We start from the raw sequence: 24,152 nt of genomic DNA on the forward strand, positions 1-24,152 counted from the left end.
CGGGGCCGAACCGGCGGCCGTGGGGTCTTTCAGGCAGCGGCGCGGCCGCGCCAGGAGCCGCAGAATGGGCGGGGGCGCCTCGCGCGGGCCAACGGCTGCGGCGCCCGTCCCCCGCGCCCCTGAGGGGCCGCCGCGGCCTCGGCCCGGCCACGGGCCCGGTGCTGCGGGGAGGGAGAGGCGGCTGGGGAGACCCGGGCCCGGTGCCGCCGCCCGTGAGGGTGAAGCGGGGCTTCCGTATGGAACGGATGGCGAAGGGTGTCGGTGCGGCGGGCGGCCTGTGGTATCTGGAGGGCGGCCCGGTGCCCTCCTCGGGAAACAACCGGCCAGCGGGCACGGCTGTCATCGTGTGTACTTAAAAACGGTAATTGAGAGTAACGCAGACTGGTCACAAAAAGCCCACGCTGGGTGTTTTCCTTGTAGTGGGATTTCACGGGGAGAAAGCCCAAGGCCCGGGGGGGGCCAGAATCCCCGCGAGGGGAACTGGAAGCGGGGGCTTGGGTAAGGCTGCTTCTGTTTGTGGTAGCGTCTCGCATGTAAATACAGTGAAATGCGATCTTCAGTGGCTACTGAAGCAGCAGAAAACATTTTTTAAAACTACACTGAAAAACTGGCTAATTTCAAATTGTTACAACAACAGGTTGCTCTGCTCAAGTGGCGATACAGCTAAGGACAGTTCACGGTGCTAGAAACGGATTCAGGTCTAACTAGCAATCGCTGAACATCTACCCCGGCTCCCACCAGGAATGTCAGGCAGCTACAGCTCTGCGCGTGGCCGGAGCCCATTAAAGCATCTCCAGACACCAGCTGTGCAAGGAGCCACCAGGCCGGAGGAGCGGACTGGGAGATAGGAACCACCGAAATGCAGCCCAAGCAGTGCTGCGTTAGCACAACACCCCACCTGAGCGGTGTACCCCAACGCAGGTAACATTCCCTGAAAGGTCAGGAGTAAGTGCTAGATAGTGACGGGCATTAGGTTTTCAGAAGAAAGAGAGATCTGAAGATTTTTGCTCAGTGAGGAAGGCAGATCAGGGTATGAGTCCACCTGTGGACTGTATCTGTGAGGTGTCTGGGGTGCTGCGTTGTGCTGTCACACAGCACTCATTCCACGCTACATTGTTTAGCCAGGTTTTGCATCAGCTGTCCATGGCAAAGTGGCTTTTAAGTAGTTAAGATATTTACACAGTTGTCGCCCACGTTTATGACAATTTGCTTTACTTCAGATCTTAATTAAAAATGTTTTTAGAACTGAAGTGTGTTTTTACAGCGCTTCAATGCAGACATAGGCAGACTGGTACCTGCAACAACATTGCACTGCAGAACACAAGTACAGCATAAGTCGCAGCTTTCCCTTTCCTTAGGGTCCCAGAGGGTCCCAGGCTGTGCACCACACACCTTATTGAACAAATGACAGTCATACCCGCTAGAAAATATCTTCTCACATAAAGAATTTTCCTGAGATTCATAAATTCTCAGTTCAGAAGCTTGATTTGCTCATTTCAGAGTCCACAGGACAGTAGGCTAGCCACAGAAGTATCAAGTCTTTCTTTCCTTAGTTTTCTACCTGAGTGACATAACCAGTGAGACGGCAAATATTAGAAGTATTTAATATTAAATAGTCTGTTGGTTAGGGCTGACTCTCCAGAGAGACGGAAGACTTAAACACAGATTCTCGGCCAGGAAGAATCTCTTGGAGCTCAGGTGACAGTGAGGCTATTCTACATCAGGTCGTACCACTTAAATAGGTTTCTGTATAAATTCCAAAGAACTGTTGGAGGCGACTGCCTGACTTGGGAATCTCGTTTCATGGGCGTTAGGATGCCAAGCAGCTTGATAGTTACAGCACACTTGAAGATGACTCTGAACAACCTGATCTGACTTTGAAGATGGATCTAATTCAGAGTGTGGTCCAGAGGACCTCAGTGGTCCCTTCCAGCCTGAATTACTGTATGCTTCTGTAACATGTGCTTCAGTGGAACTCTTCGTGACAGCTGAGTAAGCATCCAAAGATGTCAGGTGATGCTTATACAGCGGACTTTGACGCTAACAGAGGTTCCTCAAAGATCCTGGTATCGGTAACCAGATAAGCTGTTTGTTCACCATTCAATAGGACTTAATTATCATATTTTTAATATATATATCATATATATAGAGGTGTGAAGCCTCCAAACTATGCCTAATGTGACCTTTTGATTGTACCATCATCACATTTACCTCTTTCCTCCATCTTGTACTCCAATGCTAAGAACCACATTCACTGCACCAAAAAAAAAGAAACAACACTGCCTTTATTTTCCTTAAATGTGCTTTTTTTATTTATATTAGAACTCCTTGGTTTAGAGGATCAGACGATGACAGAAGGTGGTCTGGGAAAAACATATCTGCAAATCCTAAATCCCCTTTCCCGATGCTGCCAAAGACCAAGGTTTCTGATTTGGCTCATGATCAGCAAGCACAGGCTCTCAGACTGCAAATCAGGCTCAGCAGAGGGGGGATGGGGTTTGCTCTCTGCAGAAGACAAATTAATAAAATCTAGGAACAGGCAGAAAGCTATGTTCCGTGCTTAATTATGATCTGTGTATGAATTTTAATTCAAAGTGATACTGTTCATGAGCTTTATACTGGATACAGCTCTCTACAGCTTTCTAAAGGAGAAAATTCAGTCCACAGCAGACTTGGAATTTAGCTGTCGAATTAGAAGTCTGGGGAAGTTAAAACAACAAAAACACCCCACACCCGAAACAAGTGGCAGATGGCTGTCATAGATATTCTATAATCACACGACGGCCACCTCCCGCTGTGCCCTACATATCGTGCAATGAACCTCCCCAGATAGTCCAGATGCTTTCTGTTATCTGTCGGGAGAAAGCAGCTGCTGCAGCGCTGATAGCCAAAGTCCTGCAAGTAAGTCAGTATTAATAATACAAAAGACCCATCCTCCACTAAAGCTGCAAAGCAAAGAACAAGATTTTTCAAAAAATGGGTGTCCCAATTTCAATTGTTACGCACACAGGTAATCATTGCAATGCAAATAATCCTAAACCTAAGCATTGCCACCCTGAGCCGTAAAGATAATTGCACCGTGTATCAGCCACAGATGTATTACAATTAAGGACCTTTTACCACTGAGAACCCAGAAGAGGAAGCGGGGAGCTGAACACTAAAGCAAATACCTGAAAAGATTGGAGCAACCAAGATCAGTGCAAGCTTGATTTAACGCTTACCAGATGCAGAAGAGCTCTGACCTACATACTTGCAGCATCGCTGGGCTGCAGGCGAAGCCAGCTGAGCAGCCACGCAGCCGCAGGGGGAAGGGGATTTTAATGCGCTGAACATCAGAGAGCAGCCTCCCGGACACAACACTGCATCTGCTCCACAACCTTGGATGCTCTTCCTGGCTGTTTCTCTCAGGCAAAAATTACTGTGCCCCCCACCCCTCAAAACACCTCACACTCCCCACTTTTACAGAGAAACTGTTTGGGGTTTTTTTTGCTGCTGCTGGTGATTTAAAGACTATGGTGATAACACACCAATTGGGTGTTTTTCAGTACCACAAGCGTGACGTGGGATTGTCAAAGCCTAGTGAGAACCAGGCTGGAGAGATCTCCACTTTGCTCCATCAACAAGCTGGGAAACTTCACAGAACTCAGCCTGGATTCCCTGACCGCAGGGATGGGGGGCTGGCAAGGGCTGGACTTGAGCGTCCCGAGAGCACAGCTGCTCTAGCAGAGAGCACCAGGTATGATTTGCTGGAAAGCGAGGTGTGACCATCAACTCTGAACAAGAACCTAATCTACATGTAGGGGAGGGTGAGACTTGCAGCAAAAAATCCTCCTTTTTTTTCAGGAATACAGAAGATGGAGAACATTTTCTAAAACAAACAGCCACATCAACAAGGGAAAAAAATTAGAACTGGCTGGATCAGTGTAAAAACAGAAAACATCAGAATTATTCATGTGAAATCGATGGTAAAAAGACATTGCTCAGCTAAGAGGCTTGTGCCACTGCTGTTTAAAGCAATCTTGCAACAACGCCGAAGAGGAAAATTCTTGTTTTCAATACAACTCCGGAAAAAGCTAATTATTGCGTTTCCACTTCATCAAAACTTGTATCACAGGAGCATCCTTGAGAAGGTGTCAATTCATCCAAGTTGTACCCCAGCAACGCAGGACAGAGCCCACCGTTTGGATGAGAATCCAGTTAACACTGTGTTGTAGTTTAACCCCAGCCGGCAACTCAGCCCCACGCAGCCGCTTGCTCACTCCCCCCCCGGTGGGATGGGGGAGAGAATCGGAAGGGTAAAAGTGAGAACACTCGTGGGTTGAGATAAAAACAGTTTAACAGGTAAAGCAAAAGCCACTCACACAAGCAAAGCAAAACAAGGAATTCATTCCCTACTTCCCACCGGCAGGCAGGTGTTCAGCCACCTCCAGGACAGCAGGGCTCCATCACATGTAACGGTGACTTGGGAAGACAAACGCCATCACTCCAAACGTCCCCCCCTTCCTCCTTCTTCCCCCAGCTCTATATGCTGAGCATGACATCATATGGTATGGAATGTCCCTTTGGTCATTGGGGTCGCTGTCCCAGCTGTGCCCCCTCCCAACTCCTTGTGCCCCCCCAGCCTGCTCGCTGGTGGGGTGGGGTGAGGAGCAGAAGAGGCCTTGACTGTGTGTAAGCACTGCTCAGCAACAACAAAAACATCCCAGTGTTACCACCACTGTTTCCAGCACAAACCCAAGGCGTAGCCCCATACTAGCTGCTGTGGAGGAAATTAACTCCACCCCAGCCAAAACCAGCACACACTGATGGACTGAGAAAAGTCAATAACCAAATCCTATCAAGCAGACACCAACTGGTTTTTTTTCTTTATCGGCTTCTGTTTCTTCCTCTAATAACACTCATATTCCCCTAACATAACTGTAGGGATTCAAGCTAGTTTAGAAGACTAAAGGTGGGGGGAAAAAAAGATTAAAAATAGAAACCCACCTACCTCAAGCTTATTGGCAGCATCTACTTCCTAACCTCATCCTCACTCCACCTCCACATACTTAAACAGACCGATTTTTGTACTGTTTGTGCCCTAGCATCCTTGGCAACCACCGGCACTGCTCAGAAAGAGCCAAGCTCGGATCCCGCAGTCGCTGCGCTCACGCTGAGGAAGATGCTGCTGCCCGGTGAGAGTCGCCCACCTCCCTCCTGTTCAGGCTGCCAAATTACAGAGAGTGGCACAAAAACGTGGCAATTCAGTGTGTGTCCCCGAGCCTTGGAGACGGGAGAGTAGCTCCCCAGCCCAGCCGGGTCACGGCACAGCGAACACGCGGGACAAGGCCACGCGGTGGCGCCGGGGCTCGCTCCGAGGGACGGGAGGCGCCGGGGGGGAGCGGGCCGTAGGGCTCATCCCTGGAGAGATGGGCTCACATTTATTCCAGGAACTGAACGAAGAGAGTAGACTTGCTTTAAACGGTCTTACTTTAAGTGGCAACGTATAAAATTGTGACTATCCTTGATAATCGGGCACGAGAGTAAGTGAACTAGGTTGGCTTTAAAGGGTGGCATGGCACCAGTCTTCAATCTTGGAGCTGTTCAAAGGCCAAAAAGCAGATTCTGGGCTGGTTCTGACACCACAGATGATAAAAAGCAGTTGCTTTGAGGTTTCAAAGTCCATGGGAATAAATATAGTGTGTTTCAGAAGTCAGGCTAATTCAAAGCATTTTAAAAGAGATTGCAGGGAAAAAGGGACAGTGACATTTTGAGATGGCTGAGCTGAAGGTAGATAAACTCACCAACAGACACAACGCAGAACCCATCACCAGCCTTTCTTTAGGAGGGGGAAGAAAGGAGAGCAGACTCCCACGGAGCCGCAGCACCCCCTCTCCCGGGCAGGGGTCCCCACTTCAGCAGCACATTGTGTTCCTCTTCCCCGAGGAAAACGCAGCGGTGGAAAAGGAGCAAAGCTGCCTGCAAAGTGGGTCCAGCATGCAATGAACGCCGTAGGATCCTCTCAGACGAGGCTTTTCAAGGGTCACCCCCTTTTGCTTTATAAAATAAGGAAGCAGAAGAGAGCAGTGGTCACTGACCACTCTTGCACTGACAGCTATGATAAAGATGGGGTTTTCACAGAAAGTTTTATGATTAGGCATGATGGTGGTCAGTGTTTTTTCAAACTCCGGAAAAATAAAGGCAGTTAGGAGCCAGGCTAAAGCCTTTCAGCCCAATCGATCATGCAATTATCGGTTTAAACAGTACACTCCTCTTTGACAATTTAGCCCTTGGTTTTTAAATGCATAATCCAGAAGACAGTTTCTACATTTAATAAAAAATTAGGAAAAACCCCAACCCCTCCAAAAAACCCAGTTGTGTTTGGGGGAAATCTGATGAGGAAGATGTATACAGAAGTCAACAAGCAGACCAAATAGCAAAGGTTTAGTTTGATTTATACAACCCTATGCAATGATACAAGTATCTGCAAAACGGACAGTCTTCTCACCAGAAGCACCTGCCCACAAGTTTTCACCCGGGACACTCACCCCCAATTGTGCTGCTCCTCTTCCAACGCCAGTCCCAGGGCAGCGCAGTCTGGCATGATGCTGCCGTTGGCAAGGTCACCAAAAACGAACCGACGCTGGTTTGAAGCTATCGGGCCACATACACCCCCCATTTATTTCTAGTTGATGTTTTGCAAACCACAACCAAAGTCCTGACAGCTTCACAGCAGTTTGAGGAACAAGCCAACAGGATAACCACCGATCCTGAGTCCGGTGTACCGTAACCCAGTGAGATGCTGTTTTAAACACAGGAACATCGGCTGGAAGGGACCTCGCTCTCCCCACTGAAGCAGCACTAGCACCAGTGCCAGCTCCGCTGTGGCTTTTCCTACCCAAGACAGATATTCTGCAGCCTTGCCAGTTCACCTGTTCCAGTGCTACAATGCCCTCCTATTCTAAAAGCTGTTATGTCCAACCTGGTTTTATATGTTGGCTAATTATGTATATATAATATTTAGGTACTATTAGTGATTAATGTTTTATACACCAGCAGCAATCAGTTTAATTTTCATCCAAAAGCAGTTCTGTTCACCATAGAGTAATTAAGAGGATCACGAGCTGTAGTTCAACCCATCTTAAAGAATAAAGCTTTTAAGCCACAGCACAGGTTTTAAAAGGCTAAAACATGCAGCACTGCTCAATTTAAAACCAAAAGTGTTGTTTCAGCCTTTTTTCCTGTATGTATGCCAAGGAACTCTGGTCCCTTGCTCAAGAGAGCAGCTTGCCTTTATTCTCATCCAAAAGGAGCACAGCCAAATGAATTAGAGCACCAAAATAACTTTAAAAAACCACAGTAGGCTGACTCATGAATGCTTACTCTGCAGGGCCTTTTTAGCGTATTCATGGGTACTGAAAGATTTCTATTAACACTTTACCTGTTTCCAACCTTCTCCTGGAACTTGCAGAGAACTAATACTCTGTGCAGTGATCGCTGCAGCATGCAGAAGGCACCCTACGCATTCTACGAGACTTCAAAAAACATTCCTTTAACCTGTGCAAAAACCCCTAAAATAGATCTTGAGTTTCCATGAGTGCTCAGCATACAGGTAAAAAAAAAAGAAGCAATTAAAGTGATAAACGAGCGCATGACAGGTGCATAAGGAAGTGGTGAGAGTGGAGCCACACCTTCAATTAATTGAGTTTGGAGCAGCACTTAATTTGAAATTCAAAATTGTGATTTGATCACACTTGCCTCTTCTTACAGACCATTTCTCCAGAATGAACAAGCGCATCTATCCTTCGGCCCGCTCCCCTCCTGCTCCTTAGCTCACAGCTCCTCCAACAGCAGGAACTGCGCTCCTGTATTACAAAGGAAATGAAGATGAAGGGGTGAGAGGGGAAAAACAGAGGGATGTGTTTATTGAACTACGAAAAAAAGGCCCAAAATAAACCTAGCGCTCATGTAACAGTTTTCATTTTGTATTGTACATGAGAAAATCCTTTGCGTTCAAGATCCAGGCTGAATTTCTGAATTGCCAGAACAAAGACTTTGCCCGAGGCTCTTTACGCACAATTATTTTATGAAACTGACTTTCAGTGTTTAAGTTTACTACTATAAAAAAGAAAAAAAACCCCTCGTGTGGAACGTGGAAGCATGGATTAGCAGGTACCAGTAACTCTCAGAAATCTTTTCTCTACTAACATTTCCAGATGGACTTTTGATGCTAACCAGACTGAAATACAGGCAGATGAAATGTCAAAGCTTTCATCAGCAATATCTACACTAACCGCCTTTTTCCCAAAGCAGAATTTATTCTGTTATCATCCAGACACGCAGGGAAGAACAGGGTAACTGGCTCTGTGTGTCTTCACTTGCCCGCGCATCAAGTATCCTTCCAGGGTAGTATCAAAAGATCCAAAATCGGCAACGCTGCCCAAGCGTTCGAAGCAGGGAGACTGAACGCGTATGCAAATGTCAGCCGCTGGAAACAATCTGACCTGAGCACCAGCCGACAACACAGGCGCTGATTTACCTTGAAGAAAATGTCCCTCTACATACGCAGCACTCCCCGTCAGTCACCGACGGAGCAGGGGCTGCTGCAGCAGCCAGCCCCGTGTCAGGGGCTCCGCGGCAGAGGGAGGCCAGGGCAGCCGAGCCGCCGGGGATTGCTGGCCAGGAGGAACAGAGCACAGGAGAGGTGTAGAAAGAGCGTGAAGGGGAAAAAACCTGGCAAATCTATACACTTCAAATCCATCCCATTTTTCCTTTCAAAAACAACGTTACTGAATGTTTTCCTGTGTAGAAGTGTAATTTCGTCTCTTGTTTTTGACCTAATGACCCCTTAGTTCAGAAGGACAGGCCTCCACAAATGAATGGTGTTTACTTGAGTCTGCTACACAAATTCCGGTAAATGGCCAAATGACAGGACATCAGTAAGTGCCACTTAAGTAAAATGCAATGTGGAAAGCTCAAACCCACCCCCCATCTGTCCAACAACAACAGGATTCTACTGACTCTATCCAAATTCTGAGAAACACAAGAAAAAAGGGGAAGTTCTTAGAATGGTTTGTAGAAAAGTGTCAGGTTTCATTCATGACTGCCTTCTGACAAGTCAAATCCCAACGTTAGCCCTCCTCGCTAACCACTGGGTTTAACTATCCTGCTTAAAAAAAAATTACTGAACTACCACAATACGGGATTTCCAGCTACTCCTATTTCACATTTCATGGAATTTACCAGTCTTTGTAGCGAAGAAGGAAACAGCGACGCTGATCTCCCAAACAAGTACAAATCCTAATCATGCTCATTTCTCTGCAGCCAGTGTCATCACAGTTTGAAGTAAAGGAAGTTTTGCTCAGGTGAACTTTAATCAATCAGCTACCAATAAATCAGACAGTAATTATTTCTACTTGAAGTTTTCTTTCTCCTCTTGAATCTTCCAAACCTGCTTTTAGCTGGTTAGTACTGCTGGCAGCCAATCTCCATCAGAGTAACATTTTTTTATTCACAATGTGATATTCACAATGAAATCGTTAAACGGCCAGTCACAGCATAATTATGGGGGAAAGTGCAAAAACTGGCATGACTTTCAACATTTTCCATTGACTCTACTAACAACTGCTTGCATTTGTATACAGAAACTGAACAAATGAACTGACTGCTCCCCCCCAGAGCAGAGGATGAGTCATGACAATTAAAATAACAGGGAAAACAGAAAATAGGGCAAAGTCGTTACTCTTGAAGGAATGGTGTCAATTAAGGCACAAACTTCTATCTACAAAAACATTTACAGCAAATGGCAAGCGAAAGGAATTTAAAGTGAACTACTCTCTACAGCAAAGGATTTTTTTTTTTTAATAGTGATCAAAGCAAAAGTTCCCGATATACTAAAAAAAGACACTTCAGATGCACTTATTTTTAGTATGCACTTCTTCCTGTACAAGATCAAACTGCAGAAGACTGAGCACTCTCCAGAAACCATTCGGAACCCAACCTACAGGACAAGTCTGAATTTTTGCTGGAAAAAAAAGCAACCTCTCAAGCCTTTCAAAAAAGGGATGAAGTTGGTGAATGGTTGGTGAAATGCAGCACCTTCTTTGCAAGTTAAAGAATTCAGGTCTTCCAGCAGAAAAGCAAGAAAGCCCCAAAAAGTGTGTCTAGGACTAGGCCTCCAGGTAAGTTGGACACTTGCAAAATTTGTGTACTCTTCCTTAGAAGCAAGCAGCGGGGGGGGGGGGGGGGGGAATCCTCTATGTTGTTGCAGAGTCTACATTTTGCCCAAGGAATTTAAAGTCTCTTAAACAACATGAATATTAAGAGTCCTCTGTTAAAACAACAGCCAGGTACATCTTTTTAAAATATACCCATTAAGTTTCAAGCACAAGCCTTAAGAAGGCATAAAATTTGAATTTCTGTTTTGAACAAAATAATCAAATCAGAATTCGAATTCTGAAACAGCTTAGTAGAAAGGAAATGTTTTAACAGATGTTAACATAAAACACATACCACTATTTTTCAGAAGGGAAGCTTCTACACATATTACTAAACTTCAAGCTATTTCCTTTAATATTTAGAAAACTGGTTTTATTCTTAGTTTTCCAGAAAATGATTTTAAGTATTAGCACCTACATTGTCAATTACTCAAACTTAGATTTACACTTGAAAAAAAGCCACACTCAATCAATTAAGTTATCCTAGATTCTTCCATTTTTGAGTATTTCAGTAGAGCACCGAGAGAGAGAGTGCACGTCAGTAATAAGCGAGCTCTGTTCTCAGCCGCATGACATCAATGACCAGGCACCTCCCTGGGACAGAATTCAAAAGGTCAGAGTTTTCCAGCACGCGCCAATCACCTCAGTTTTAGTTATTTAAGGTGGACACTTCTATGCAAGTTTATAAAACCCATCCAGCTACATGTTAGTTTATTAAACCACAGTTGACCTGAGATGCAATTAGGATTTGACATTTTTCCATACTTAGTTCACAAGTTTATTATGAAAAACACTGCAGCTCTGTCCTGCAGTAACATTGTTTTACAGAAAAAAACAGTTCTGTTCAAAGTAATTCACTATCCTTGGACAATTACAAGGGACAATATGGTAGGGCAAAGAGTGGAAAAGGGAACTGAGTGCAGACAAAAAAAAAATCAATACAATTAAATTAAACAGTATTCCCTGAAAACAAAACAAACAAACAGTTTCAGAACAAATATGAGGCCTTGGTACTTATTTTAAAAATGTTCTTTAAGCTTCAATGATTGTTTGCTGCTACCCTTATCTACAGTCATGCTGAATAAAGCTATAGCTAAATGGAAAGTTAAATGTATTCACGAGGTGTTAATGTCTACATCTTATTATTTGCAGTCTCTCAGAGAAAGCAAAAGTAACTACAAATAGCGCTATGCCAGAAACTGGTTTCTTGACCAACAATGTTGCTTCAGCATGCAATGAACTGGTTCATTCTAAAGTGGTCACAGTTGTTGACGACAAGAGGCTTTGTATTTGAATATGGCACGTCTTTTGGTCCATGTGAAAACAAGTTTGAATGTTAAGTATTTTCTGACACTTTGGAGTTACTGTTGCTCTTCCCATTTTCTTTAGGTCAACATATGGTTCATGGCAATACTGTACAGGTCTAAAATCTCTTTACAGGAAGTAGTCTGGGGTGCGACGAGTAACATGCGGTTCACCTCTACGCGGTGCTGGATCAAACTGCAAACTGAAAAGCACAGATATTAATGAAACTGCAAGAGTTCAGTTTACATCCAGGTATGTTTTATATGTGAATTACAGTAGCAGTGGTCTTAACACAGGTAAGTCTTTTCAAGTTTTTTCAACTGATTAAAGTCGTCTAGAACAAGTGCTCAACTTCTTCCACTCCTTCTATTAGTATGTATTTATAATTCCCATATTTTAAACTCCTCTTATGATTACTACTATGGACTGGAGAGAAATGAATCTTAGCTTTAAGACTCATAAATTGGTCAAACGTTAGTATACATTCAGAAAGTTCAAGTCCCCAGTAATTGTCGAACAGGGCAGTTTATACAATGCTTTTGCATCGTTTACTTGTAAAGTTGCTGCTGAAGTAGTTAATTAGAAACCTCATAGAAAAAGCCAACATCCTAACTTCTGAAGAATTCGAAGATTCCAAAAGTCTCCTGCCCTAGGCTGATAGGAGGGCATTACCTCAGATGTGACAGAGTACTCCTACTCTCAAATCACATACCTCTATAATATTTCATTAAACTCCAGTTATACAAAACAAAAACAAGGAGTCTCACTTTCACCTGACAGACAAGATGTCAACAACAACTGTTCCAGATACTTGACTCCAAGACTTTAGATGCGACTAACCCAACAATTCCACATTCACTTCACCTCCCAAAAAGCGTATAGGGAAAAACCATACCTTAACAATAATTAAGTGGTATCTTGCTACAGCAACTATCTTAAAATCATGGGCAATGTAAATGTCATTTTTAAACATACTTACAAGGAGTATTTTAGAGTATCATCAAGTTCCATAATTGCAGCCTGGTTGCCACAACGGTAACAATAATTTGGAGCACTGAAAATTGTTACTACATTCCGATCATGGCACCAGTTGTACCCCTGGAGAGGGAAAAAAAAAAATTATGACAGCCAAGTTCATTTGTTGTACCCCATATAAAAATTGCGTTTAGCCAGATGGTTACACACAAAACCTTAAGTAGCATTCATAGTGTCATTTTAAATAAAATTAAGGCTGTATCTTTATTTGTCTTCTTGAGAGAAAAAGGGTAAAAAGGAATTTTGGCCTTCCTATGTTGCTTCTTACTGGTAAGCATGAGCTAAACTTATTAAAAAAAACCAAACCAAACAAAACAAAAAACCCCAGCAGGCATTCTCCATTGCATTAGCATTAAAAAATTAAAACAGCAATTCTGAAGTACACAATCTATTCTGAATCTTCAGCTGCGATCACCAAAACCAGAATCCAGACATACATTTAAAAATCTTGACTGCCAGAGATAACTAGAGACTAAGAACAAAAACATACATCCAAGGTAAAAAGGAAAAATACATCTTTTTTTTCAAGGCACACATATTTGTGTGCATTTTAAGAACCTTTTTATCTACACAGAAATGCAATACCATATCTACTACTCAAGTTTGTTTTGGGACGTTACTGTAAATTTTCAGAAAAACGGCCAAAATAAAGGTTAGTCCATTGTCAAACTGAGAAACTCCTTTAGTAGCACATGAATACTGTCAAAATAGAGTTTCTGGAAGACTCTCAGCTGGATCATCAGTTGTCACAGCAGCACATGCACATCTCTGACACACTGAGTACAGTATTAATGCACCAACTGTGCAATCAAGAGTTTAATGCACAGGCCATCCTGCTTACCTCCATTACCAACTGATGAGCTCTTGAAACCAATGTAAGGCCATTAGCATGGTTAAAGGTTTCTGAAATATCCTGTCCAAATGTATAACCTGCACCTCGAGGAGAAATTCCCCAGCCACCGCGATCATCTGGATCTGACCATAGCAAGTCACACATTGGACCCTATAAGAGATGTAGGAGATGTTTCAGAAACGGAGATCCCACAAAAAACCTACACACTCATACCAGCCCTGCACAACTTGTTGCAGCATCTCTTTAAGACTTAAAAAAAAAAAAGCCTATCAACTACAACAGCTAGTGCAGTTAACACTTCAAATACTATCAAGAAGTTAATCTGCATGAAGAACTTTCATAGTAGTTCTCACCTCTGAGATCATTAAGTAGTACCTGTTGAGATCCTAGGCACACTAAAATATGTTTCTTTCTTTAGACAAGAACATGCCCTTTACTTTTCCTTCAAAAAACTAGAACAGGAAGACAGGCGCTTTCATATTGCTAAGTTGTTTTGCATTTCATTTTCGGTCTGTGTACTCAAATACCCAATATATGGTATCATGAATCCCACCACGAGTTTGGACAATTATTTTTCGGTACCTCATGGGGAACTTCCTGCAAGCGATCAAGTGCTCTGATGTGATCCAGTGTATCTATCGATGGAGAGAGGCCACCATGTAGACAGAAAATCTGGAAGAGTTAGATATATGAAGTTTATCACATTCATTTACATTAATTATATCAGTGCAATTATAATTCTTTAGTATGAATGATTAGGAGAAAATCCACAAGAGATTCCTTTAAAGCTGAGAGCTAATAGAATACAGTGTTAATAGCTCCCTTTACAACTAGTAGCATTTAACTTTGTAAAATTTCAACATACCTGGCCATCCACCAAGGCAGTTAGAGGCAGGTAATCAAAAAGGTCTGTAAAGTATTTCCAAACATTTGCATTTCCGTATTTTCTTAAACATTCATCATAGAAACCATATACTTGTGTGATTTGCCTGCTTTCATGGTTCCCTCGAAGAATTGTGATACGTTCACGGTAACGGACCTAAACATAACAGTTTACTTTAGATGCATCAAAATACGTATGTCTTCCCGAAAAACAGAATTTGCACCCCTTAGCCCCGTCATATATCAATAAAGCAAGTAAAAAATAAATACAGCACTCATTTTAGAAAAAGTTCAGGCTTGTACCTGAACGTTAAATTTTTTTTTTCCAGAAGAATCTTAGAAAACTAAGACAGCCAACATTTCAGTTTTTGCACCTATAATACCAGTGTAGTGCAAATCATAACAGATATTAAGTGTAGTCAGGATAGTAATTGTATATGTCTTATACAGCATTGTACAGTTGAGAAGAAAAGTTACCTTAAGAGCTACAAGCAATGTGACTGTTTCGACTGAATAATAGCCTCTGTCAACATAGTCCCCCATAAACAAATAGTTTGTGTCTGGTGATTTGCCTCCAATTCTGAAAAGTTCCATGAGGTCGTGAAATTGTCCGTGGACATCTCCACAGACTGTGACTGGACATCGCACCTCTTGTACATTAGATTCTTTTGTCAAAATTTCTTTAGCCTATAAAACAAAAAACACAGAAATTGTGAGTTTGTCTATGAACAGACATTTTATTCAAAGTATGCTCTACCACTTCCAGCTTTCTACTACCTGCCCTCTTTATCAACTCTTTTCCCTTCCTTGTCTGAAGCACTTGGGATAAGAGTTTATCTTTACTTAAAACAAAATTTTGCTTTATACAACCCTGTATTAGTAGCAGAGTTTTGTTTTGGTGTTTTCTTCCCTCCTCAAAAAGAGGATTTTAGAATTAATTTCCATCGCAGGAAAAAAAAAACAAAAACAAAAAACCACACTCAGACTTTCTACAAAAATAGTTCCATGAAGCATAAAACAATGATCATGACTGCTAGAATTGAAGAAGTTCATAAGTATTTGGAAAAATTAAATCTAAAATCATGCCAATGTCTTATTCTCCAACCCTTCAAAAGCCTGAACTCAGACATGGCCAAAGCCGAGACTCTCCCTCGGGCAGGTGAACACAGCCATATCAGCTAGCAAAAGCTCCCAGAGTTCTATACTTTGGACGTCCTGCTTCAGAAGCCCATTTGCCAACCATCTATACATACATCTTGGAATGCAAAGGCAGAGAGTCCTACACGAAGCAGAAATAAGAATGTAACTAACATGCAGTGGTATCAGCAATTGCAGAGCAGGTGGTTTACTTGCCCAAGCTTTCTGAACAAGTTTTGTGTTTAAGTACACACAAGTAACACTGAGTTGTGTCTTTATAAACCAAAGTAGGGAAACATCTTTTTTCCACAAAATTGTGTACATAAAAGTTGCAGACAAAGGCAATTCGTACGAAGAAGCACAAGCTAAATATAGCATCAGAAAGGTAATTTTGACATAATGCAAGAATTCCCTAATCGTACCATCACACTGCCAGCTGTTACAGTTTGTTCTCAGAAGTCAACAAACACATGCCACAATAATTTTCTAAATCAAGAGGGTATTAGAAATATAAATAGTAACACGTTTACAAGTTAACATCTACAAAGATTTCCATGCCTTTCAAGCGCCAATGTTCCTATCCAGAAAGGATCCCTTTTTTTACCTCATTACCAGAATGACAAGAGAATATATAAAAACTATATTCTATTTTATAACCCAAGATGTCTACAAGACTTGCAGAAACAGCACCAAATACCACCTATGCAAAGGCCATGCTGAATCCAAAATATTCTGAAGCATACACCAAGAGACAGATGGAAGAGCAACACCACATTCATTTTAGGGTTACTTTTCTTAACTTTATCAATCTAACCCAACAACTAAAGCAGCATACTCATTTCTGGGGGGTTTCTGCTAAGCAAAGAAGTCTTTTGAGACACTAGAAAAAATTCATCATAATTTAAAGAGCATTAGATTTTAAAAAGATTAGGAAAGAAACATTTGAAGTTAAAGTCTAAACAGTATATTAAACACTGGGCATTGACATGAGTCAAGCTATTAAGAAACATGCTGCTCTGTCCAAGTTTCCACCCTATTCATGAAGCCATTAGCTGGACAGTGACTGACACCCCCACCGCAAAAGTGGTCTCACTGTTCTGGAGTATTGTCCAGGCTCACCACCACGGTCACCGCTTCAAACAAGAAAAATGCCAGCAACACATAGTTTAACAATGGAGATGCATGAAACTCAACATTTTATTCAACACTGGAAAGAAATGCAAAAATGCATCATGGTTAAGCACCCTGCACAGCACAGAGCTTTAGATATTACAGCATGAGCAACAGAGTTAAATCACTCTGCAGACATATTTACATCAAAAGTCAATCTCATATGACAGTTTCCACTCATGCTGTGCCTAATACTAAAGATAGGTCATTGCTGGCTTGTGGTAGATGCTAAAAGTGTAGATTTATTTTAAGATAGCCTGACTTAAGTTCATTTTAATGCAGTGACACTTACCGGATGTTTTGAAGGCATTTTACCAGCCTTCGCCTCTTCTAATACACTATTACATTCAGAAGCATTAGCCATCTTACTTCTCCTTTTGACAGAGAACGTTGCAGATGCTTATACTGCTTCAATATAAAAACCCTACTCTTTAATTTACAATGTTTTCTACTGCCTTATTTTCTTAACACACTGGAAACATTACACAAATAATGCAGCATTCATTTTTCATCAAAGGTATGCAACGTTTATGCTGACCAAGACTAAAATGGCATAGTTCTCAGCAACAGAGGTGTTGCTTCCTCAGTTCTTGAAATATTAAAATCACTCGGATGTGCATATGACCAAACACATAGGTAAGTCAGACAGCTACTCTGATGGAAAAAGACTGTTCCAGATCAACTTATAAAACAGCAATCTCTACTTAAATCCTGCAACGAAGGAATGCTGGTGCGAGGATTTCAGTATTTCCACGTTCTGGAACAAGTTTCATGAAATACTGCCTCATGAACTGCTTAGCCCGTTTACATGCTTATCATATCCCATGGCATCAACAGCGGCATGTACTGAAGTGCTTAAGCAGTATACTTGCCTCTACAAATGAGCTTCAGCAGAGCTAAAAGTGTTAAAAAACAACACCCTGAAAACAAGCCACCAACAAGTGGTCCAAGAACCATACCCCAAATTTCCACATTAAATTAATTCCTATAAAAGGGTAAAGCAAAAATTGTTTTAATATACTGTAACATAACAAAAACACAAGTTGGTAAGACGACAGTACGAGTAATATGACAATTTCACAATTCAAGTTTCACAAAAGTTAAGCTATCGCTAATATTACTGAAGTATCTGTGACCCTGACTTTGTACTGGACCACACGCTGCCCCGTGCAACCTCATCTGGTTCCACTCCCTCTTTATTCATCCTTTCCCCAAGGTCCATGATGACACTACTTGCTCAGCCACATCACGCAACTCCCTCCCTGTCCATCCTCCCCCCCAACACACTGGGCTTCCCACCAGCAGCTTTCCTACACTTACTCACGGTGAGGAAGCAGCAGAGCATTTCCGCAGCCTTCGACACAAGACAGAGTACTGCTTGATCAAACCACCTGATGAGGGAGAACTAGGGAAGAGAGACACACCTGATTCCCTGTACTTCAAAAACCCACTGACCTACTGCCAAGAAGCATAATAGTGCAATACCTTTGCAGTATTTTGACACCAATGTTCAGAAACATCCAGGTTTCATCGCCTATCACTAGGATAAAGTTATGCAATTCTGAAACAGATTCTTCTTGAACACCTATTAGTACTTTTATTTCTCAGTCTTTTTTCAGTTCATAACAATTCTTAATATTAAGACAGCCCTGAACTTCTGCATGTCTTCAATCCTCATAAGTGCCCCACACCACAGAAAGTTTAACTTGTGATAGTATTCTACGATTTAAAAAAGATTAATAAACTTAAACAAAAACTTGATGTCAACAGCATACATTACAATCATAAGACCCTACCTCCAAATCAGCTTAGCTATTTTTTCAGCACTACATATACTGATTTCAAAACCAAGTGTAAACGGATACAGATTAAGACTGAAAAGAACCCATTATTTCAAATTGATAAATGCTAATTTTACAGCCAAGCGCCAATAAAGTCTAATGCAGAAAAAACACGTAGCTGTAAGACACAGTTGCACAAGAAGAGCATAAGGAGAACTAAGTAAAACGCTGTCATAAACAACAATTGCCAAGGTGGAAAGTCACGTATTTTACTTAGAACAATCTCAAAGTTCAAACAATAAGCACATATCAAATACACTTCAGCTTAGTCATAGTGACTGGAATTCGCTCCTACTTGATATCTGAAATATTGGCTTACTCAGCCATTTCTCTGGAGAGAGGCAACTTGTACAATCCCAAAACACCCAAAAGACCACAAGAATAAAACCAGTATTGGTTTAAACACACAAGAAAACAAGACATTTTCACTTTATTGTAAAGCAAGTAGTACTGCATAAAAATACAACCTAGTATTTAAAACATTCCTGGACTGCTGCACATCTAAATGGTCAGACAAACAGTAAAGCACTGTTTTGTTGCCTTTGTTTACAAAGCACATCTTTTATGCAAAACACTGTTCTTAAAATACGAAGATTAGCTTCATTGTTTTAAGACAACACAAGATCCAAGTGTAAACTCTGCATTTTATAATGAAGAGTCAGGGATAAGAATTAAAAAACCTGTATGACCATTAAAGCTACTACCATATGATTTTCCGATCTGCACAATTTTATTAAATGAGATGCAGTGGTTGTATGTATGCAGAGGTATCTCCTATTTCCCCTGTTCCCTGCGTATATTTTTATCCTATATGCCACAGATTAAGACTCAGAGTTAAGTGCCATAGAGGCTATAATCCATCCACTCTCTTTCTCAACTCACTCTACGCTGAGGACAAGTGAGTTCCCCTCGTGAGCAGAGTATACCACCAACCTTGCCTCACAGAATCCGTTTCAAGTGGTCCATTTCTGAAAAATTCTCTCAATTCATCCGTACCCAAATTCCTTTGTGTTTCCAGAACGTATCAGTTATTTCTCAATTACTCCTACCCCTTCTTAGATCCATACATTCTAGCAGGAGCTCTGATAGCTCAAACCAACTATCTATCCTGAAAAACTCTGGGACACATCAGAAAAAAAAAATGCAGTAAACATTACTGTGCCTTTGTAGAATTGTAGAACAATGCTTGAAACTGCTGCATAGCAGCAAACCAGTGCTGTAAAGCACTTATCAAAAGATTACCACTAACTCAGTAAAGGAAATACGACCATTATTTTAATTAGACAATATAGCTCCAAAGTCATGGTTGCAGATGGTAATGTGTCATTCTTGGCAGACCAGAATTCACACCTGCAACCCACCATGCTGTCTAGTAAAGTGTGTGTTGAGAAGCATCCACTCTGACCAAGAAAAAAAATAGGTATTTGTAGTTACCATAAAGATATTTTGATGAGATCGAAGACTTCAACCACACCCATAATTTCCTGTCGTCAAGATGCACAGGATGTGACTAAAGGCTCAATGATCAGCTAATTGGGATGAATACTGGGTTTAGCTGGCCAAACATCGTGCCCTGGAAGAGATTCCAGTTCCAAGCTACGTCACCATTACAGTCAGCAAGTCTTCTGCAGAATGAATGCATTTGCTCCCTTCAATTTAAGGGTTTCCCCCCACCCCTTACTTGCAGAGGAAAGAGAACATGTTCAGACAAAAGATGGGCTCACCATTTTTAGAGCAAAAGGTATTTTCATTCCCTGTCTGACATTTTAAATAAAACCAGAGAAATGTGGCCTCCAATATCACCCTTCTGTGAAGAAGGTACGTCAGCAGTCAGATTACATGTGACACAAACGGGAAACTGATTTATGCTGAACTTCGAAATCCACTAAGGAGTTCAATGTGAATGTATAAGTAGGAACAAAATTAAAATACAAAGCTCCCCACTGACATTGAATTATTTAGTATTCCAAAGTAAGTAAAACCAGGATTTCCATCCACACAGAAGCAGCCACAGCAGCAAAATACTCTTTTCCCAGGACTGAAACAGAAGATAACCCATCTGCTTTCTCTCTGGTTTTGTGACTAGCGCCTATACCTCTGTTTCTAACCTCTTTCACTACCAGCGATACTGAAGGTTTAGAACTCGGCAAAGTCAGAGTCGCCTGATCAAAGTGTCACAGTGAAGCTCCTAAGAACACGTGTGTCACGATGTGGTCACTACATTTGTGGCCCTTAATTTTCTTGGGGTAGGGCAAATATGACTAACAAATGAACTCAAAAGTTTTATTTTAATTCAAAGTGCACAAAATGAAAGTGTACTAGCTTATGTATCGACGACTATCTGTCAGTGAACAAGAACAGGCAATTAACTAACCAAAAAAGCATAAAATCCAATCAGCTTCGTACTTCACAACACACAGCAAAGTACCCTTCTTCACTGCTCCACAACTCAGCAACAACTGCTTCCTTACTCTATTAGCAATTCCTGTTTGGTTGGAAGAGACTCCAGTTAAAGACAAGATGTTAACCAACCGAAAGATCAATCCTAATGCCAGTACTGCATATAAGATTAAACGAGACAACAACCTTCCTTTTTCTCCTGTAAATTCTAGAAGGTCTACAAGAAAGCATGCAGACAGTAAAATTTTGCCAAATAACCCTCTATTCCTTTGTATTACAAAGTAATGACTGACACCATTCGCAGCCTTGATAGTCCCCTCAACACTTCAATTTGGAAAAATCATTAGCAGTCTTACATACTCAGTGTAACTGAAAGGAGTCGTCTTTCCCTCAGAGGCAGATTTGGGAGAAGGGGAACTGCTATTTAAGTATCAATAGTTGACAAGACCAGATGGAAAAAAAGGATAGGAAGGGGCTCCTCTGAAAGGACTCAGTATCATTATTTTGCTTCATACAAAAGATCTTAGTGTCTTTAACTTTGAATTCAAAGAAAAACAAAGTCTAGAAAAATCTTTCTTGAAAAATATAGGAGGCCAAATAGCTCAGGAAATCCAGACGCCTTCCTCTCTACATGGGAGTTCCAAGAAACACAGCAACAGTCGTAACGCATGAAGCTGACCACTTACACAGAGATGGTTTTCAGTCCCATCTGTAGAACAAGCTGTATTCACTTTGTATCATTCAAATTGTTAAAAGAAATAGGCTAAAGCTATTCCCAAACTAGTTGTGCCTAATATCCACAAGTTCAGCTTCATGTAATAAACTCAAAAGTTTTTCAATCTTTTCCTCAAATAACTCCAACCACAGCTAGGCACGATCATGTTAAAGGTATGGTCGGGATACCAACTGGAGGATGGGGTAGGCACGTGTGTCAAAACTCAAGAAATGTACTTCAAAACCAACTAGCAAGTATGTAACACCTATATTGGAAGGTATTTTCAATATACCCAGCAGAAATATTGGAGACCTGACTACTGAGCAATTGAGCTCCAGTATTTTTTCTTTAGCCAGGAATAAACTGTTTTTCCAGCTTAACGTACTACCTAAAGAAAAGGAACCGAGGGCAACTACTGTGTAACTGAATACAGGCGGAGTGTTTAAGGGTCCCTAAGCGAGGATGGAAATTGAATCACTGCTCCTTTGATTCCCTTTGCACAATCTTTTGTACAAGGCCTCCTTAACTCATGCCAGACACAGCCAGACAGGTTAGGTTATTACACTGTTTAAGGCAACCCAGATGACTAACTGAAAATGGCTAGGGGGCAATCACAGAGCAGCACTGTCATCAGATCTGAGGAGGCAACAGCCTCACCACAGGTAGATCTGGAAGAGGACATCAACCTACAGCCTCATCCATGTCCCAAGCCTTAAACTGGTAGAACTCAAGTAGGAACTTGCTCTGACTTACGAGTGCTTACTTCTGTTATCTTAAGCTATGCCCAAAATAACTTCTAAAACAACAGAAAAATATCTTTCACTCTTATGTGATCACAACTAATGTTGTAATTAAAAAAAAAAAAAAAAACAGTTAACTGCCAGCACAACTCAATTTTACAGAACTTCCTAGACTTGAAAAAAATTAGAAAGCTGCTGATTCTACAAGAATTAGCACATACAAGACTAAATTCTCATACACGTATCAAAATGTTGTAAGTATAATCAGAACTAGGTGAGAAGGCTGGCAAGGTTGACACTTCAAATGCCTTTTGTGTGAAGAGACACTTTCCATTTTATATTACCAACCATCACAAAAAAAACACCCCACAGAACACTGGGAGTGAAAGGATTTTTTTTTGTGGAAGTGTTCCAGAATAATCTAAACCACAGTTATTAAAATGTCACAAAAAGCTTTTCACAATACACCTGTAACTCTTCAGAGATGGAAGGTATAATAATATGCACCCATCAATGGCTTCATCCCTGGGTATGTTCAACGAAGCAGCAGCAAAGGAGTCCTAAACCACCTTTTGGTCTCCCACAGCCCCTGGAACCACTAAAGAGGGCCCTCCCACCACTGGCAGTAGTTCAAGGGCTCCCTTGTCACTGAATCCAGAAGCCAATGCAGTAGCAAGGAGGAACTGAAATGCTGTGCCTTCCAGACCCACATTCTTCTTCTGTCAGGGGTAGGGGTGGAGGGACACAGAACTTGTCCAATACACAGCCCACCACATGGAAACTCCCACTAGCCCGGAATTCTGTTGGGGCAGGTTTTTCAGTTGATTTATAGCAAGTTCAGACAGGAACATTCATTTTTACAATCATCTTAGTTTGAAGAATAGTTGTATGTGATGGTTACATGTAAAGATACGGGAATGCAAAAGCTAGCTAATGGAAAAGCCCTTGCAAACGCAGCTGGGCACAGTTTAAAACATTCACTTCTGGCCAAAAATAATCAGCTAAGAAAGGTAACACCCCAACAGCAGAGGAGGCAGAAGAGAACATGTGCCCCTCTCTGTCTGAAAAAGGAGCGGGGCAGACATCTCAGGGCAGTAATAGCTTAAAACACAGGAGTGAGATCCACAAAACTTGCCAGTCCTATGCATTACAGGAACTGAACTTTGATTGAAGCGGGGGGTTGACCCAAAGGAAAGCTTCATCAGTAACATACTGCCCTCCCAGAACTAAGGCACTTAACATAAGCTGAACGAGTTCAAGCAGCTCACACAGCTAGAGTAGGTACATGCATGTTTGGCTAGTTCTCATCTGCAATCAGTCTCAGAAAATCTAACTTGGAAGATCTGGTGTTAAACAAGGGTGGAAGTTCTGCAACAGGAAAAAAAATTAGAAAAATACACCATTAACAAGGTACATACCAGAGAACAGTATGGCTCAGAAACATATGTATACTATGAAAATTAGCACTGGTGACAAATCAAAAAGCAAATGTAACCAAGATCATTGTAACAGATCAAAAGCTGCAGAAGACAAGGTTTGAATCAAGGTTTCTTGAATGCCTTTACCAGTATCAGCCCTTCACTTAGTTTAAAAAATTTTGGATAGCAGCACTGCCTATTCAGATGTATTTTACTAGTAATTCGACTACATGGGAAGAGAACCCTGAACACTCTACACAGCATATATGACTAAATAGTCTTCTTTTTCTAAAAACTGGATGCCATGTTCAAACCCACTTAATTACAGACTAATATTTCCAGGGGAGAGACTCTGATACCTCTGCCTCCACCAGCACTAGATACCTTCTGAAATAACTAATGGAGACTCTATCCACAAATTCAACTCATTCCTTTGTGCATTTTTAGACTCATTCCACCT

General features: G+C 41.7%; 1 protein-coding gene and 1 long non-coding RNA gene across 6 annotated transcripts in view; one reads left to right on the forward strand and one right to left on the reverse strand.

The window, feature by feature from the left end:
* The window catches only part of LOC142088820 (S-phase kinase-associated protein 1), a 43,723-nt gene that overhangs the window by 15,803 nt on the left and 3,768 nt on the right, over nt 1-24,152 (reverse strand). Inside the window, exons 2-7 of one of the 4 annotated variants that reach the window (XM_075164571.1) lie at nt 14,749-14,958; nt 14,255-14,428; nt 13,972-14,061; nt 13,378-13,539; nt 12,481-12,599; nt 10,961-11,703 (exon numbers count right to left, since the gene is read on the reverse strand). The exons of the other annotated variants lie outside the window; for them this stretch is intronic. Coding sequence (XP_075020672.1) covers nt 11,631-11,703; nt 12,481-12,599; nt 13,378-13,539; nt 13,972-14,061; nt 14,255-14,428; nt 14,749-14,958 — 828 coding nt within the window. The 3' untranslated portion in view covers nt 10,961-11,630. Of the gene's footprint in view, nt 1-10,960; nt 11,704-12,480; nt 12,600-13,377; nt 13,540-13,971; nt 14,062-14,254; nt 14,429-14,748; nt 14,959-24,152 lie in introns of those variants that run through there. 4 annotated transcript variants of the gene reach the window in all.
* LOC142088823 (uncharacterized) lies at nt 108-8,095 on the forward strand. Of its 2 annotated transcripts, XR_012676020.1 has the most exons (3): nt 108-361; nt 638-921; nt 5,085-8,095. It is a non-coding gene; the product is annotated as an uncharacterized LOC142088823 (long non-coding RNA). The 2 variants fall into 2 exon arrangements; XR_012676019.1 differs by lacking the exon at nt 5,085-8,095 and having other exon boundaries at nt 638-1,250.

This window comes from Calonectris borealis, chromosome 15 (genome assembly GCF_964195595.1).
Source record: "Calonectris borealis chromosome 15, bCalBor7.hap1.2, whole genome shotgun sequence".
Taxonomy (NCBI): domain Eukaryota; kingdom Metazoa; phylum Chordata; class Aves; order Procellariiformes; family Procellariidae; genus Calonectris; species Calonectris borealis.